This window comes from Orbicella franksi, chromosome 3 (genome assembly GCF_964199315.1).
Source record: "Orbicella franksi chromosome 3, jaOrbFran1.1, whole genome shotgun sequence".
Classification (NCBI taxonomy): Eukaryota; Metazoa; Cnidaria; class Anthozoa; order Scleractinia; family Merulinidae; genus Orbicella; species Orbicella franksi.
The window spans coordinates 31,677,727-31,697,484 of NC_138147.1; the positions used below are offsets into that span (position 1 = coordinate 31,677,727).

At 40.4% G+C, this 19,758-nt stretch overlaps 1 protein-coding gene across 2 annotated transcripts in view; it reads right to left on the minus strand.

The window, feature by feature from the left end:
• The window catches only part of LOC145482049 (cadherin EGF LAG seven-pass G-type receptor 2-like), a 32,266-nt gene that overhangs the window by 9,472 nt on the left and 3,036 nt on the right, over window positions 1-19,758 (minus strand). Inside the window, exons 1-3 of one of the 2 annotated variants that reach the window (XM_081460627.1) lie at window positions 3,470-3,578; window positions 2,232-2,304; window positions 132-277 (exon numbers count right to left, since the gene is read on the minus strand). In XM_081460627.1, the coding sequence (XP_081316753.1) occupies window positions 132-277; window positions 2,232-2,286 (201 nt within the window). In that variant the 5' untranslated portion in view covers window positions 2,287-2,304; window positions 3,470-3,578. Of the gene's footprint in view, window positions 1-131; window positions 278-2,231; window positions 2,305-3,469; window positions 3,579-19,758 lie in introns of those variants that run through there. The other variant, XM_081460628.1, reaches the window with a different exon arrangement.

The window sequence follows — 19,758 nt, forward strand, 5'->3', positions numbered from 1 at the left end:
CGGTCCAATTTGGGGATCATTTGCAGTCTGGGATTACTTGCGGTCCAATTTGGGGATCATTTACGGTCCTAGGATCATTTGCAGACCTGTACAAAAACAAATGGTGACATGAATACTTAATTAATACTCACCCCTTTCCTGATGTTGTTAGTCAAATTTTGACATGGTCCACAATCTTTCGTGTCTTGCGTGTAAAACTCTTTTGTGAAATTGTGGTTCAATATCACACCAGACGCGTGATAATGGAGGACTGACACGTTTTCTCCTGTGCAAAGCCCTGTTGGAGAACATAATAAAAGTAAATCTTAACCTGAAACATTGAAAGCTTATCTTGCATGGCGAAAGACATCACACGTCATTAATCACAATCATAGCCCTATAAATTCAATATACAATAGCGTTCTTGAATTATGAAGGAATAAAGTCTATTTCTTATTGAAAAACTTCAGGCAGAGACGTGGGTCTGCAATCAAATCGTGAATGAAAGTAAGATGAATACAATTTAAAATTTACATAGTTTAAAATCTTCAAGTTAAAATCTATGTGTGTAAATAAGATGAATACAATCTAAAATCTGCACAAGTTTAAAGAGACATCTGTTCATAAACGAGTTTTTGCATCTCTCAAGTCTTATCTGGGGGAGTTGAAACTCATGCCCCTTTTTCTTAGTATTCTTGACCGTTTTGGCGGCAATAAATCTTGCAGTGGGTGGTCTTTCGTGATAGTGATCTTTTTGAACAAAAGTTAAACTTTCTCTCCAACTAAGGATGAATATAACATAACTTCTGACCAAACGACCGCAACATTTCAACGCAACGTATCGCAACATTGTTGAGCGCAACATGTTGTGCGCTTTTGGCCAATCTATTGCGACGTGTTGCGTTATGCTGTGTGTTGTTGACTCAAGTTTGAAAATGGTCAAATTTGAGCCAACAACACCCAATTGTCGTAACACGTTGCAACAGGGTGGCCAAACGCTCGCAACATGTAGTATGTTGCCCTCAACAATATGATTTGCGATATGTTGCTTTGAAATGTTTCGATCGCTTGGTCGGGGCTTTATAGAGTAAAAATGTTATGGTTCATAAGTGTGTTGGGATTCGTGTCATCTCTCAAATTTTACCAGTTAGCCTGGTGCTATGCACCTAATATTGGACAAAGGTTTAAGATTCTGGATTGAAATCGAGCCAGAACGTTTTTAGTTGATTTCATGTACTGATGTTCATGTTTTGAGCGTAAAATGCAATTCAAATACTGCATCGACTAAAAAATCCTGAAACTTTTTTAGCCGATGTTAACGTGCTCTGTATGAAGATGTTCAACCCAAATCGTGTTTTTTCTCTTTGGTTACAACATCCAAAAATGTACAGAACTAAAGGAAAAATAGCTAATGTAAACAGGAAGGTTTTAACTGAAGTCAGATGAGCATATTGCAGCAAAAAGACAAAAAAGTGTATTTATAGCTATTGAATCAGCTGCGTTCAATTTCTGCATCTTACTTTTTCATGCACACTTTTATGTTATTTCGGCTTTGCGTTAATGTATGAGAGGTTAAGCATGCCGTTTAAATAAATCACACAAGAATATATAGAAAAACGTCTCCAACCATTCACTGCAAAAACAAATATTTTTACTTTACTGTACAAACAGCTGAAGACAGTCGGCAAAAGCTTTTCATATTTTCCATTTGCCGTTTGCTGTAAATGCCAAGCTTAACCTCTGCAATAATTGCAGTATGATTCCATGGAGGGGTACGGTACAGCACAGCATACACTATACGTTAGAAAAATGTTCCATGCATGGGCGGTGGATTAAACAGTGCTCGTCATTACAGAGAAATCGTGATATGAAATACTAACTATCTAAAAATTCAGAGCTTGTTTTGTTAAATGAACTGGTCCTATTTAGTAGTGTCAGTTCGTGCAACAAGGACTCCCAACGGCTGAAAGCGTTGTCGGTTGAGTCATATTATCATGGCGAGTTGTAAAATGGGCTTTAACCATGGACAACGCTAAAAATAGCGACGACAGCGTTGCTACAATCGACAAGAAAATGCCTCCCCGTTCGCCACGCCGGTGCCCTCATTGTAATAGAAACTTCTTGTTGCGATGCACAGAAGCCGAACAAAACATACACTGATGTCAACAGAACGGCCAAGGTTAAGCTAATTTCTTAGCAACGCGGAGAAAAACTCAAACATGCATGTACTGATGACACATGATGTCTGTTACCTGTGCACAGTGCAAAGAGGACAGCAAACGTCAGTCGCTCAAATAATTGCTCCATTGGAGCACGTAGTCACTTCTGAAAGAAAGGAAATTTATAACATCTGTTAACCGTGACGAACTTACCGCACTGTGTTACTGGGTCTTAGGGTACAGTGCAGAATGCTAATATCCTTACACCGCGAGTGTACCCCATTCTTTTTGTTTAATGCAACCAATTTTTTATGCTTAGACGTTTAAGCAGAAATAATGATACCTTTTTCAATCTCTTCGGCTTTTAAACACGAAAATCCCTATAAAAGAGCTTATGAACTGAACTTTTCGAGTATGCTTTTTGTGAAAGAAATTGTACCATCGAGTTCTGTTTTTAATTCTGTTATATTTCGGCAAATATAACACGACTAAAAAACAGACCAAAGACACATACTGACCATGGTACAATATTATGTCCACAGTGAGCTCTGGAGTAAATTTTAAATCTTTGGTACACTTGAATTGGCCATTTGAACCGGTTACTAGTGCTATCACACTAAAATGGTCGTAAAGCGAAAAAATAATTCGTATAAATTACCTAAGACGTGATTCCGTCAATGGTTTAATTAAAGAAACTGATTGTAAAGTTTCATGGGAGCGACCCACATGTTGTACTCTTAAATAAAACTAATCTGCTCTTCTAAGTCTGTTTCAATGTATAGCTTACATTGATGGTACATATCACAAGTCAGTACGCAATTCAAGCATTGGAGGTTAAAATTTGAAACAGGACCTGACTTATAGTCCATCAGTGCTTCCCTCATTTCTGAATTGATCAAATATTTCTTGCTAAATATGTATGGTGATTGGTTTGTCGGCCTAAATTCTCACGGAAATGTAATTTTTTTTTCCCGTTTGCTCCAAGAATAATTGAAAGTACTTCTTTTGTCAATGAACAGCTTTAAATTCTCTGCCAGTATGTCCTTGCCCTTCCTGCAAAAAGGTAATTGCTAACGGAAGGAGTTAATTCACAGTTTTTTCAATGTCAACATAAATCGCCCGTTTAGGCTAAGCCTCGAGTGTAAGTTTGTTTTTTATTTTCTAACTCTTATATACATTGGCGGAAAGGAGCTACCTGAAGCAAGTTCGCGTTAAAATGCAGTATGATTGTTGCAACTGAAAAACTTGTCCTTACAGCACTGGGAAAAACGCAATATATCTGATTTTAAATGAATAATAGAATTATTACAATATAAAAACAGATAATTTACCTTTCAATCCAAGAGTTCCCTTCGTTAGCTTGAACGAAAACAAAAAACTGTCCAAAGTACACTTTTTGTTGTAGAAAAATCTCGGTCAGTTACTAAAGAATAGCCGATTTCTAGATAGAACAGGCAAATTGAAAATAAACTGGAGCGATTACAGATACTGGGCACAAATGGAAGCGGGATCGACACATAGTAATTGGCATCTGTCCGTTTCTTTGTTCACCTGCCTGACGTAAATTGAAAATTTTCAACTGTCATTCAAAAACACACGAGTTGTGTACGTCAATAGCTGTATAGTACACATAAAGCGACATTACATGTCACTAAAAGAACTCCAAAAACGTCGAATGAAATTTCCCGTTTATCTTGTTCTAACGAGGAAATTGACTAAATGGTAGGACATCAAACGTAACGTCGCACCCTTAATTCTTTGCAACTCTATTCTCGTCGGGGCATTTGAACTATTGGTGTGAAATCGCGGCGATTCGTATGTTAATTTCAAACTGGTGTTGCAACACATGAGGAAGGTCTATAATTTATTTACTTTGGAACATGTTTTCATGGTAACGCCTGATCAAATGTCGTACTATTTTAGTGAAACATGTATCAAACCATGCAGTGAAGCAGAAACGTGCTCTCAAGTTCGGAGTGAGGTAGATATGGTTGTAAGTAATGCTGCCACTATTAGCACAACAAAACACTAAAACACACTTTTATCATATTCAGGGCTGCACTGAGAATCGTTTCAGTCGCATTACGGTGATTTTTAGATTTTGATACAAAGAGGGGGAGCACTGGTTTAGAATGAACAGAACAGTAATTAATTACAACAGATGAGGTAAGTGCGAAGCTGCGGTCCATGTCGGAAAAATATGTTACATCTAGATACGAAGAATAGTTGACCTTAGGGAAACAAATTTCACCAAAACGTCCAGTTTATCGTTAATAATCTGACTTAGCTATGAAAGACGTGACAAATACATCTTTGGGACCATTCAAAAATTAGCTAAAACTAATTATCTCCTGACATTGAAAACAAATGGTCAGATAATGCAGGCACGTAGATAAATCAGAGCCTACACCGAGTCTACACCGATCATACACGTCTAGTCCCAATTCGAAATATTTATTCTTCTACTTCCAAGCACACATGTTGTCATAATCATGCGAATTCGGAGAATTTGGAGGTATATCAAGACAGTATGGTCGGTTGTTGATGTTTGCAATAATCCACATCACGAGCTTGTCTTTTATGAAAGATCTTCTGCCATTGTAACGACAATTAAGATTTGAACCCTTGTGAGAGGTCTCGGTTTAAAGCGGGCTTCTGCGACCACAGAGAAATCTGCATTAAATTCAAAAATATTGACTTTGTTTATAGCACGAAATTTTTGCCAGGTTTTTTTTTCCCTTTGATATGTGTAAAACTAGTAATCTGTGCTTACAAAAATTTAGAATTTCGTGAACCGATTTTAACATTCAAAAATATCGCTATTTGAGCTTGAAAATTGTCGCGATGATGCACGGCGAAAAAGTCACGGAATTTTCGAAACGGAGAGAAATGGTACGGAAATTTCCAGGAAAGTTTCCGGAAAATTCGAAAATCCGAAATGCGAACCAGTCAACCGAAAATTAAGGAAATTCCGGTAGGAAAACCAAATGTGAGAGATATTAAGAGTGACTTCCTGTAAATACTACGGATACGTGTACAAAAAGCAAAAATTGAATTACCTCAAACTTTTTCATAAGAAAGCCCTCTGAAAACTATTTAAGAAAATACAACTTGTAGTTCATTTGGATTTATATTTTTTAAGTAAAGCGATTTTTTAATTTTCACCCTTGAAGAAGCCCTCGAACCATTGAGAAATGTGCTTCATATTTGCGACTCGTGTAAGAAAACTAAAACAAAATCAAATCTATTTCGATGTTACACAATTCAATGACCCTTCCTTTACAAAGTACCGTTATTAGAATTGGAAAAGATTCAAACCTGAATTTTTCTTAAAAATTCAAATTTACCCTCCTAAACAGCATTATCAGAAAGCTCGATTTTGGCGAATTTCAACGGCAAAACTCCCTACCTGGTACGTGGATTCCGCTATAAAGATGATATTCTATAGAAAGAGTAAGGTTTCCTCTATCGTTCTGTGAAATAAAATTTCTGGGCAACTTAAACCGCGAATTTAGACGACCGAAAATATTTACGGTACTCGCTTGAAGTTTATGACCTTTGAACTTACAGTTGTCCTCATGAATACAAGAGATAACCTAAACAACAGTTGAAATCTTAGCCTGAATGCGACCCTTTCCCCCATTGAAATGATTTGTAGTTATTCTTTATCTTCTGTGGGCAATTTTATCGAAAGTAATACTTTTTTAACGCTGAAAAGGAGTTCTAACTTGTTTATGCGTACGTGCGTATTTGTTTACTGTGTTATGAGAAAATTCGCCGTTGCACAGGCATTTCTTTATTATTTGGAAAATTATAGAAAAAAACCTAACGGTAGCCTCTTTTCAGTTAACAGCTAGAAATCTTAAGTTTTGTTCTTCTTTGTACTTTGCCGATTCTTTGTACACCTGAGCGTGTGCAACGCTGTTTCACTAACTTTCATTTAGAAAACAAGTAGTTCGTTATCGGGTCATTTGAGTTTCTTTCATTATTACAATCTACTTTCCGTTCCCCCAGAAACTAGCCAGCTGAACTACTTTTCACTAATTCATAGGATAATTTTTCCTTGCTGTCGGTAACACCAATTCAGAATTTCAAATTTAAGTATCTCACTTTTAATTTCCTAAGTTTGTTCTATCTTAATCTCAGCCTGTGTAATTTTAATCCTAGCACTCTATTTTTAATTTTGGAAGCCTCGTGGTGTTGATTAGAATTCGCTATCTTAATTATGTACTTTCCGCTCGTATTGTATACTTGAAGTTACATTAGCATATTGTAAACACTTGACGTGTAAAGGATGATATATAAGCAAGTACGTTTGTAAAGCATTTTCGATTACATCGATTACATCGGCTACATCGTTACGATTCTACAGCGGCTACTCCGCCAAGTATGTCAGTTTCACCCTCGACGTTAGAGTGCAGAATAAACTACTGTTGGACCAAGTTATGTCTCTTCCTTGACGTCCGTAGTGAAGACCATTGAAGTAGATCCACGTGTACCAGGAAATTGTGACGAATTTCCGTTCCCGCAGCCAAGCAGTGCTCGCCAAGAGTTAGATTCCCCCAGTTGTCAGTTCAAGTGTCCGTTCAGTCCAAAATTTACAGTGTTGCAGGAAAAACCTATCGTCACAGTTGTGGAGAAGAGTGGTACTTCGTGGATCTTCCAAGGACGTTATCAAGGCCCCAGAGCAGATTCAAGTTCACCGAAGACGCTAGTTGTTGTAATCCCTTGAGTGCGAGCAAAGGATAAAAGCCGCTCAAGTAACGTGAGTACAAAATCAATTCTTTGTCCTCATATATGAAGTCCGTGAAGAGAGTTTTTAAGAAGAAACTTTCGCCGTATAATTTACGAAGTAGGAAATCAGCCGTTCCCGTAGTTAAAGCCAGTACGCCTAAGGTAAATAAAGAAGTACAAGCTTCGTTGTCAGAAGAAGAGAATTGTACATTGTTGTGTGAATTACCATATTATCGAAGTGTCGTCCACGAGTCGTCGACGCACGCGTTAGATTTAAACGAAGAAATCCAGCCAAGCAGACCCAGAGACGGCCCACGTTTGTCCACCGCATTTTCCAGTCCAAGTCAGGCCGATAGTACGAACAGAGAAGCCATAAATATCAGTGTAGAACAACGCCAAGAGTCGTCCATTGTTCAACCGAGTTCATCAAAACAAGCCACTCCCTGTGGACCGCGTGTAACAAGCGATAGCAGTTCCTTAGAAGACTTCACTCCAATTGACTCCAGGCAGTTACAGATCGGCCCTCAGATTGCTTTAGAAGTCGAAGAAATCAGCGAACCCGAAAACGAAGAGCCAGATCTAGAACAGAACTCGAGTTTAGCACATAACTCAAACCTGTTAATTAATTCACAGTTGACTAATCACAGTCCAGGAGATAGCATAAATTATAAAAAACCAAAACAAAACAAAACAAAGACTCGCAGCGACTCTGTCCCTAGCGCCGACTTCAGATACACAGAAACGGAAAGCGAGCGAGAAGATTCAGAGGATAGCGAACACGAAGAAAATCAAAACCATAACAAAGAAAAGAGAATAGAAAGCGAGAGAAATCAACCCGACCTATCAGTCATCATGGAAGCTGAAACACTTAGAGAATTAAGAGAACAAAGGGCTACTCTACATACCCAGTTGAGGTTACAACAGAGGGCCCAACAGCAAACAGCCAGTGCATTGGAGCAAGCACCAATTCCAGAAACAGTCAGCACGCGAAGACCAGCCCCTTTCCATGGTTATGACTCTGAAGATGTGAACCGATGGTTGGATAAAATAGAAAATTACCTAACTCTTCGCCGCATAGACCTAACCAGTAGAACAGCACAGGCGGAGCTGGTAATGAATCTAGCCGGACCCGCAGAGGATTTCTATTACTCCTTACCCCTTGATCAGAAGTCCACGTACGCCGACCTGAGGGATTCTTTGAGAGAGAGGTTTGCAAATGATAACCAGAGCTGGATAATTTGGCAGGCAGTTACCACTCGCCAACAGGGAGCAATAGAACCTTTGGACACATATCTAACTGACTTAACAAACAAGTTCAGGCGGTTGAGCATTACTGACACGGAAAAGATGCGTTACTTTGTCCAAGGGTTACGGCCAGAAGTCAGGGAGACAGTACTGTTAAGACAACCCAAGTCATTCCGCGAGGCTGAAGAAATAGCAAGGCTGACTTGTGCAGTGAAAAACACCATGGGTTCTCCTGTAACTGGCGTGGCGCGACAACCGAGTCATCCCACTGGAATAACTGAAGCAAGCGCGACCAGCCGTGCGCTCCTAGCAAAAATGGAAGAGATAAGCGAAAAACTTCAAAAAATTAAGGAACCCGCTAAAGCAGAGGATACGTTAACTGACGCTAAACTCCTTGCCAAGCTAGATGCATGGATCGCGGGCCTTCCGGCTAACCCAGGTATACAGCAACCGTCGCAATTACAAGCAAAATTAAATGAACTTGTAGAGAAAACGCCATCCAAGGGTGACAATACAGCGATTCTGGCAGCATATGCAGAACCAAACAGGAGAGAAAATCCAGATTTCATGCGCGAACTTCGACGAATGGAAGATAAATTAGAAGAACTTTCTCGCCAAATGGATGCTCGGATTAAAGGGCTGGCTCGACGAAATCCGCCAAATCAGGTTGATCAGCCGAGACAGCGAACACGAGAAGGTCGACCCATCTGTTATACTTGCGGAAGAGTTGGACATATTCAACAAAATTGTAACCAGAGATCTTCACGCGAAACCAGTAACTACGACCGATTCCAGCCGAACCAGCAGCGACGTCAAACAAGTGAAAATTATCCTTCCCGCTCAGGCTACAAGCAATCCCAACGACGGAGCGAATTGCCTTCTCAGTTCAATGCAAGTGGCCCGCGAATGGCCGTGCTCGATGATGGAGATTACGAGGATAGTTTCGTCGCTCCGCTAGAACAAAATACAATTCACCAGACAATTCCAAAAGAAGGAGGCGAGTTTCCAAGAATAAACTGGAGCGATGTCGGATCGCAAATTGGCAAGGAACTATCTCAGCAGTTGCCAAATACATATCACTTGGTCCCAGAAGTGATCCAGCAAGGTCAAGTAAAGAAAAACCAGTCGCCAACTGTGGTTATTGAAGTATCAAAACCAAACTCCGGAAGTGGTCAACAAACAATGGAGCCAAATAATGAAAACAAAGCAACTTGTGAAGTAACAACCGCTGCCCGTCCCGAGCGCGAGTTACCTGAAAACCTGGAAACTAAGCCCAAACCGGAAATACGTCAGCCCCTGGTCACTAGTCCACTGAAACCGAACGAACTCAGCGGAAACCAGAGGATTAACCCACCACAGGGTCAGAAAAAACATGATGTCCCATTTCCTAACGCTGTACGCCGTACCAAAACCAGAATTAGAGCAGATACAGATGTTAGTGTTGACCTGTGCACGGACGGGAACATCGGGAATCCCTCGGTTCTAGATCCCTCTCAGCCAAAACATAGTACTTCCGCCGGAAGAGAATCCACTGAAGTCAACAATGGCAGCTTGCCTAACCATAAGCCAGATTCTGCCCAGACAAAACGTGAAACTTCATGTTTAACCGATGAACAGTGTAACATTACAAATAATCAAGCCAAGCCACGTGACCTAACAGTCACTGCCCAACTAAATGGCCAAGACATTACGTTACTCGTAGATACCGGAGCAGGCATGACAGTAATCGATGAACAGTTTACACGAGACATCTATAAAGGTCAACTACCCAAGTTGGGCTTCCCAGGTAACCCAAGCAATCAGCAACCACCAGAATTGCAAACAAAGTTAGAGAAACTCTTAGGAAAAGTATCAAGAAAATTTGACGGCAGTCACGCCAGAGATGGAAATACAGGTAGTATCGCCGCGTTTTCAGAAGCCAACAATAGAGAGATGCCGGAATTGCTGAAAGAAATTCGCCGAATGGAAAACGGTTTAGAAAATCTGAACCAACGAGTAAATCGCATGGACCGCCTCGCCCGACGTAACCGCACCGTGTGCTATAGGTGTGGACGCACTGGCCATATCCAATATAACTGTTACTATTATTACCAGCCAGAAAGCCCGTACCAGAACCAAGAAGGGAGCCAAGAGTACCATGCGAATTACAATCAGGATGAAAATCAGCGTCTGGCAACTCATCCCTCGGCGCGTTTGTCCGTATTAGACCCTCAGGATGCCCAGCAAGTTCTAAATTACCATGACAACAAAGTAAGGAGTTCAGGATCAGCTGAACAAAGCTCCCGTCAACCAGTACGCACTTGCAACCTAACATTTGAAGGAGAAGAAACCTCGTCAGATCGTGTGTTAACCGCGCTACCAAAGCCAGAGAAGACAAACGGCCAGGAAAAAGCAGCAAGTACAACACAGTCACAACAAGAAGTAAAGCTGACAAGAGCCAATAAGCGACAACCACAAATCTCACATAAGCAAGTACCTTTGCCCGCAACAAACCACCGTCAATCAAAGTCAGCAGCTCAGCCAAGCAACGAGTTCTCGTCTGGTAAAAAGGATTTCAAGCTAAAGTGCAGTGATCTAACTACAGAAGGTGAAATAGCAGGCCAAGCAGTTCAGTTACTCGTGGATACTGGAGCGTGCGTATCAGCCATAAACGAACAGTTTTTCACGAAGATTTATGGTCAATTCCCGCCTAATATGAGCGAAGGTTCCTTATCGGCTGTCCAGACAGTAAGCGGAGAGAAAGTCCCAGTCTTAGGAACGATTACGATACCTTTACAGTTGCAAGCAAGAGAATATACCTGTGAGCTTGATGTCATGCAGAACCTGACCTACGATGCTATCCTTGGTCGAGATTTTCTACATAAGAACGGAGCCCTTATTGATCTGGTAGATGGTAATCTTTCCTTCAAAGGAACAGGATACGTTGGAGAACAAGCCAGCCCAAAGAATGTGCCAGTGATGGGAATCTTCCTTTCCGAGCATAACTTGAAAGAAAAGAACACAGTGGCCAGTTATGCAAATCTATCGCCTTTCCCAGAGATTTTAGAGTTCAAATTTGTTCAACGCAATGAAAAGAGCAAATTGATGTTTTCTCACCAGTCACTCCTACTTTTGCTGCTCATTGTCCTATACCTACTGACTGCTTCATGCACGCCACCCACGGAAAACAATGACAAGCCCGTTATTCAGAAACTGCCCAAGTTCTTCATCCAGGAAACCCCCAATGAGATCCTTCAAGGTGGTCACGAACTTTGTACCCCAGTTAGCCTAGCAAATCGGAAGAGATCTGACCAGAGTGAAGCCCAAAATGAAAGAAACGTACCGAGAGTTAAAACGTTGAAGTCAGCCGTATCGCTCTTTGGAACCGGTGATGTTCAGAAAACCTTAAGGGCCATGTCTTCAAGCAAAGAAAACAGTTCTAGGTTACCACAAGAGATTCATGTCTACCGAAATGTAAAGAATCAAGAGAGCCAGTTTACCATTGACCAGGAATTTTGAGAGAGGAAGAGGTGTTGATGACATTGAAGAAGTAACGCATTATTGACGCATATAGACAAACAGGTTAATGAGAAATATATCCTCATAGAAATGAGATTATAGGAGGGATTTCAGTGTCGAAGTAGACAAGTAGACAGTTTTTCCAAAAGAGACAAGCTAATGGAACGAAATTTGATAAGGAATATTAAAGTACCAAGAAAGATTTTTAGGAATTTTCTGGAGACCATTTTAACGCTTGTCAACCATGTTCAGATAGTCAAGTTGAGTTCTAAATTCCTTTTATACTTCTTGCTCGACCAGGAGGTCTCGATTTTAAGGTGGGAGGAATGTTATGAGAAAATTCGCCGTTGCACAGGCATTTCTTTATTATTTGGAAAATTATAGAAAAAAACCTAACGGTAGCCTCTTTTCAGTTAACAGCTAGAAATCTTAAGTTTTGTTCTTCTTTGTACTTTGCCGATTCTTTGTACACCTGAGCGTGTGCAACGCTGTTTCACTAACTTTCATTTAGAAAACAAGTAGTTCGTTATCGGGTCATTTGAGTTTCTTTCATTATTACAATCTACTTTCCGTTCCCCCAGAAACTAGCCAGCTGAACTACTTTTCACTAATTCATAGGATAATTTTTCCTTGCTGTCGGTAACACCAATTCAGAATTTCAAATTTAAGTATCTCACTTTTAATTTCCTAAGTTTGTTCTATCTTAATCTCAGCCTGTGTAATTTTAATCCTAGCACTCTATTTTTAATTTTGGAAGCCTCGTGGTGTTGATTAGAATTCGCTATCTTAATTATGTACTTTCCGCTCGTATTGTATACTTGAAGTTACATTAGCATATTGTAAACACTTGACGTGTAAAGGATGATATATAAGCAAGTACGTTTGTAAAGCATTTTCGATTACATCGATTACATCGGCTACATCGTTACGATTCTACAGCGGCTACTCCGCCAAGTATGTCAGTTTCACCCTCGACGTTAGAGTGCAGAATAAACTACTGTTGGACCAAGTTATGTCTCTTCCTTGACGTCCGTAGTGAAGACCATTGAAGTAGATCCACGTGTACCAGGAAATTGTGACGAATTTCCGTTCCCGCAGCCAAGCAGTGCTCGCCAAGAGTTAGATTCCCCCAGTTGTCAGTTCAAGTGTCCGTTCAGTCCAAAATTTACAGTGTTGCAGGAAAAACCTATCGTCACAACTGAAGCGGAAATTTGTGGATATTAAATTTATTCCATCTAAGTTCTATTTCGTGTGCTGCAAGGCGTTTCGTGTTCTCATTAAAACAAAATGATATTGCCAAGTAGAGGGTTTTCTTCTCAGATTTTAAAACAACATATAGTTTTTGACTTACCGTCTACATGCATGGCTTGATTTACTCAGCAGCGTTACACCGGGTGTGATAGCGGTGAGATGGCGTGACGATAATTGACAAATCGCTTTTCTCAAATCGAATTCATCAAAATATATTTATTATATCTTTTGACGTCATAATGCTTTGAGACTACTTAATAAAGACTCTTGTGAAATAAGTCTACAAAATTTTGAAACTCTCATTACGGTGAAATGAAGAACCTGGATCTACTATTTTTATGCCGCGGTCGTGTGATCCTCAAGTGTGGTATCACATGACAATGACAACTAAAAAATGGCCACTTGCAGTTATTCTCAAATCGTCGGTGGCATGTGCGTCGTGTGCGGTCCGAGGGTTTCTAATCCCGCACATGTTCAATTTGTTAAAAGTGGATAATGTGGCAAAGATATTCGAGGTGTGTTCAGAAACGGCTGAGGCCTGGGTATCTGTACTTGTTTCTAACGGATATCCCTCCTCGTTTGTACAGAAGATCACAAAGGCACGAACAACCCCAAGAAGAGAGCCCAACGCGGAACTTAAATCCAACGCCGTTTTACCTTATGTCCAAGGAGTTTCGGAGTCTCTCCGCCGCTGCCTAGAACAACAAGGCATTCGCACCGTCTTCACGTCGGACACGACACTTCGGTCACACTTAGTGCGACTAAAGGACACCGTCAACCCGGCTAAACAAGATGGTGTTCTCTACAGGATTCCCTGTGAGTGCGGCAGAGTGTACATCGGGAAAACAGGGAAATCTATGCAGGAGAGGATCAAAGAACACGACAGGTATATACGACTCGCCCGTACCCAGACCTCCGCCGTTTCTGAACACACCCACGAGACTGGCCACTATCCTATCTGGAATGAGGTAAAGTTTATTGATCGAGATCCTCACTGGTACACACGTAGGGTCAAGGAAGCTATTCCCATAAGACTTCACCCTAATAACATCAACAGGGATAGTGGAATTGAAATTCCTGAAGCATGGATGCCCACGATCAAGAAACACAACAACAGGAGAATAGTACAACAGCGAACCACTGAGGGAACAGTTACTCGTCGGAACAATGGAACAATAGGAGGATCGAAATGCACCAATCACAGCCGACCTTTGTGATATAAATGATACCGTGGAATCAGTAGACCTTATCGCCTGAAGAAGACTAGCAGTAAACAGTCGAAACGTCGCGATCTACATCTCAAGTGACTACATCGTGAGACAAACGACTATACACTTTATTATGAGAGCCTACAGGCAACAAAATTTGCGTCTGAGGGTGGAGTCTTCTCGACTGAGGGACCGTTCATTTTTTATGAGGGAGGGGGGGCTGGTGGGATTTGGGAAGCACCATTTAAAAATCGCATGACCCCCCCTCAGCTTACCAATTTTTTCACATGGCCCCCCCTTATAGCGGTCATTTTTTGGGATGACCCCCCCCAAAAAAAATTGAACAAACAATATTTAGATTTCAACTTTTTTAATATTTCTCTATTATCCTCCTACTTCACGTTATTGTGCTCACTATGAAGACAATATTTACAATCTCTATACGACAGAGAGCTGTTGTTTAAAAAACAAATCAAAAGAAAGAGAAGTCAATTTCGGATCTCCTAGTTATGGCTCGCCCTGAGCGTGTGGCATTTGGCCTCTCATTGGCGTCTTCCTCATCTGAATTGATGAATGCAAGAATGACGTCACTTGAGTCATCTTCTCCCCCAGAGTCAATGGCATCACTGTCATACTCATCATTGTCACTTTCATCCATTTCACTGCTGTCAGCACTTGCCCTGTTGTCATTTTGTGTCAATGTCTTGGCATTTCTCAGTGTTGGTTGGCCAGCTCTGAGAGGACTCTTCTGCTGCAAGCATGAATGTCTTACAATTGCCTTTACTTTCTCACTCTTGCTGCTTTTGAAATGCTGCTTCAGCCCGTGGTGGTTTGAGTACTTGTTTAGTTCTGGAACATGTAGCTTTTTAAGCTTGGTTAGATCTTCGCACAACTCAGTCCAAGGATAATCCTCCTCCCTACTTAACTTTGCCTTTTCTTCTGCTCTCTTTTTCCTTTTAAATTCCAGCACTTCAAGATGCTGAAGATAATCCACCACAAACTTCGATTTGACAATAAACTTATCTGCAAATAGAGCAACGCTCTCTGGGTCAGATAAAACCAGCCTGCCACTTCCATACTCTTTCTTCTTTATATTGTTAATCCAATCGGGGAAAGAGCGCATTACTACATGAGCATCATGAAAGAGGCTCATTCCAAAATACGCCATAATGGCGAAAGCGACGAGTCGTTTAAGAAAAGGTTTACTGCTGAACGATCCAGGCAGTTTGACATCTTACATGCGAAAGAAGCAATTTTTCTAGGTGCGGATGGCTGTTCAGAAAGGGCGAGTGAGTTTTCCATGCAAGGGTACCAGTTGAAGCCCAGTGATGGAAGAAAACTGAACTTCTCCATCAAAGAGCACAGAGCAGTGGTGGAAAAGTTGAATGTCATATTGAAAGATGTAAAGGAACACGATTCCACACTCTTTCAGTCCAATGGGCTTGCTTTAAAGCAGGGCAAAGAAACTGCCCACAGTTTTAATGTAAAACAGATCAAATGTACAGAAGCTAAGTTGACGAAGGTCACGCAGGACATGGAAGCACTAGAAAATAAGAAGAGCAATTATAACAGCATATTCAAAGGCATACTCAAACAGCACATCAACAAAAGGAGAAGGAAAAAAGAAAACCGCAGAAAGTCAAATGAAAGAAAGAGGAAGTGGACTGAAAACAACGTCCAACGAGTTTATGGAATCTGTGTTGGAAACCCGCTAGGAAATGATCTTCCACAATGCCTTGTGTACCCTCCTAGAACGGCTGTCCCGGAAGAGTGTCTTAAAGTTGAGGATGTTGCCACGTCGATATTTAGAAGAGATGGGCTATACATCGCACAGCTCTTGGTAGGGAATTATTTCACCAATGCTGCAAGAAGCAGAATCACCACCAACCTTGAGCGGGAAGTCAGAGATTATGTTTACACCTTCATGTACCCTGAAGAGTACACTCTGACGGAAAGCATTGCTGCTTCTTGCAGCATTGGTGAAAGAGACTCCCATAGCAGTACAAGCGGCAACGAAGAACTCGACGACAGCGGAGATGAAGATGAGTGCCAGTGAAAGTTGCATTCGAAAATAACAGTGTTAAATACTTCTTTTCAGTAGCTACACGTTTTTTTAAAGCAGAAGGAAAGTTTGTCATAAATTTATATCCTGCCTTCTATGTTTATTCTATAGCAATTTTTTTGATATTCAAACATTGTGCCATTTTAAAGTTTTACTAAAATATTTCACGTGACCCCCCCTTTTTCCCTTATTTTTTTGGGATGGCCCCCCCTCGAAAGCCATTTTTTTTCGCATGGCCCCCCCCCAAATCCCACCAGCCCCCCCTACCTTATAAAAAATGAATGGTCCCTGAACCAGATTTATCCCACGATCCCCCTTCTGGTTCGTCTCATGTTGTATCCATTGCTCTGGACAGGAACAGTGCTTTTTGTTGCTACGCCACCTTATCTCGAAATAGGTCCCGATGACGAGGGCATACTGTTGGGTACAAAATACCTTCATCCAGGTCAAAAAAACCTCGGAAACGAAATGTGTGATATGCGTTTACTGGAAGTTTAGTTTAACGGTAAGGGTTTCGAAAAACCATGCGACAGCAAGCTAACCCCGGGGATGTAAGCCCTTGGATAACATTGAGAAAGGCATCACAGAAAATGTCACGCAGTATTATAGGACTCCGCTTTCTTATGCAATTTAAATGATACGTGAGAATGTTTCGGTGACAGAAGGAAGCAGAGGAGCCATCCGCGTTCTTGTTTAGTGAATGGGATTCAATGCTGGTAGGTGCCTTTATACCTTATTTAACAACCAAGAGGACAACAATACGATAAGTCATCAGATTCGTGGATTTTCATAATAACAAGCGGGGTCTACAAATAATTATTATTTTTTCAGTCATCTCTGTTATTCCCTTATATGTTACTACCTTAAAGTTTCGCTTGACTTATCTCTTGTAGTGAGGCAAGCCGACAAGTATTCCCCCCCCTGCCCCACCTTTAATTTCTAGTCCCACTTCTCCACGTGGTTAGTATTGGGATCATTTTCGTGGGAGAAACTTGTAAATAGCCGGGCCGGAATATAACTCAAGAGACTATTACGCTTTTGCACGGTCAGCTACATTGAAAGAGTGCCACGAGATTTTGATTTCGCGTATCATGAAATCACACCTTATTGGGCCTCATGGTGATTGTCTGTTACCGTATCATTCAGTAGTTTCTCGATAATCTTTTGCAATATTTTCGATCTAAAGAGAAAATTGAATTACGAATACACTGATCTGCTCTAGCCAACAATAGCCTTGCTTCGTCCAGAGAAGAATCGCTCACACCAATAGTCTTCAAATCACCTCGAATGCATTTGTCACATTTTCGAATTAAAACACATTGAACATGTGCGGGATTCGTAACACTAGGACCGCACGTGCCCCCAACGATTTGAGAATAACTGCAGGTGGCCATTTCTTAGTTATTATTGTCATGTGATACCACACTCGAGGATCACACGACCGTGGCATAAAAATAGTAGATCCAGGTTTTTTATTTCACACCAATGAGAGTTTCAAAATTTGCAGACTTATTTCACAAGAGTCTTTATTAAGTAGTCTCAGGAAAGGTATTATATATACATATTTTTTGATGAATTCGATTCGCGAAAAGCGATTTGTCAATTATCGTCACGCCATCTCACCGCTATCACACCCGGTGTAACGCTGCTGATTAAATCAAGCCATGCATGTGGACGGTGAGTCAAAAGTTATATGTTGTTTTAAAATCTGAGAAGAAAACCCTCTACTTGGCCATACCATTTTGTTTTAACGAGAACACGAAACGCCTTGCAGCACACGAAATAGAACTTAGATGGAATAAATTTAATATCCACAAATTTCCGCTTCAGTAAACAAATACGCACGTACTCATAAACAAGTTAGAACTCCTTTTCAGCGTAAAAAAATATTACTTCCGATAAAATTGCCCACAGAAGATAACGAAATAACTATTAATCATTTAAATGGGAGAAAGGATCACATTCACGCTAAAATTTCAACTGTTGTTTAGGTTATCTCTTGTATTCATGAGGACAACTGTAAGTTCAAAGGTCATAAACTTCAAGCAAGTACCGTAAATATTTTCCGTCGTCTGAATTCGTAGTTTGAGTTGCCCCATAATTTTATTTCACAGAACGATAGAGGAAACCTTACTCTTTCTCTAGAATACCATCTTTACAGCGGAATCCATGTACCAGGTAGGGAGTTTTACTGTTGAAATTCGCCAAAATCGAGCTTTCTGATAATGCTGTTTAGGAGGGTAAATTTGAAAATTTTTTGAAAATTAAGGTTTGAATCTTTTCCAATTCTAATAACTGTACTTTGTAAAGGAAGGGTCATTGAATTGTGTAATATCGAAATAGTTTTGATAATTGTTTTAGTTTTCTTACACGAGTCGCAAATATGAAGCACATTTTTCAGTGGTTCGAGGGCTTCTCCAAGGGTGAAAATTAAAAAATCGCTTTGCTTGAAAAATATAAATCCAAACAAACTAAAAGTTGTATTTTCCTAAATAGTTTCCAGAGGGCTTTCTTGTGAAAAAGTTTGAGGGAATTCGATTTTTGCATTTTGCACACCTATCCGTAGTATTTACAGGAAGTCACTCTTAACGGTGAGAAGTGTTCGAAAATTTGACAATACCTCGCGAGGTTATCCTCTTTGCTGTAAATTCGTTAATGAAAAATTTCCGGAAATTCAAACCGAAATTTTTTGAGGATTAGAAAGCACAGTTTGTTTTCTCACATAATCTATTCCAGTGGTATGATATTACGGGACTATTTCGGTCAATTAAACGTGATAAATTACTACCTGCTGCTAGTTGACAATAGGTAGCTTAAGCGATGATTAAGGCCACCCAGAGGACAACGCCTACTAAAAACTGAATTTATTTTTTACGTTCTGTGTTCAGTGTGCCTATTGGTCTCAGAACATGCTCAAGCTAAGCGTTCAATTCCAAATGAAAATACGACGGCGAAGAAATGTACAAAGGTTTATCACGCACGTGCACGGTCATTGTTCTACTCAATAAGCCTTTTGCTTGGAGGAGTACTAGTTGGCGTTGCCGTCGTGGATTGCCTAAGCTCCCTGATAACAGCACGAACGAGCGACTGTTCGGTGAGACCAGGTAATGATATATACAAATGAAATATGCACCTGCTGATACTTTTAATGCAACGCAGCATTAATTTGAAAAAAACAGATCACAATAGATTAGGAAGATTTATGCCATAAAGATACAAATTGCAGCTAATTGACTTCCCACAGAGTTCAAGATGAATTGGTACAATTGTGATAGTTTTCCCCTTTTTCTCTCAGTAAATACTTTGTATAGTGGTGAAGAAGTCCACTTTTGCAGAATGGGTCTGAAGCTTTTCAATTGACTTTTCAACCGATTTTTTTAAAATATTTAATTAGTTGACGGTTGTTACGTACATAAAATACATACATATAGTACTATACACCCTTAAATGACTTTCCCCAAGGGGGCTTTTCAAAGAGAACACCTAATAAAATTTAATTAATTACAATAGGCTGCTAATTAATTACAACAACAAAAGCCCTGTGTTTAATTCAAGTAAGCCTGGAAACCAAAGTAAAGGTATCACTACCCACCTTAATCTGGCAATCATGTTAACAATATGG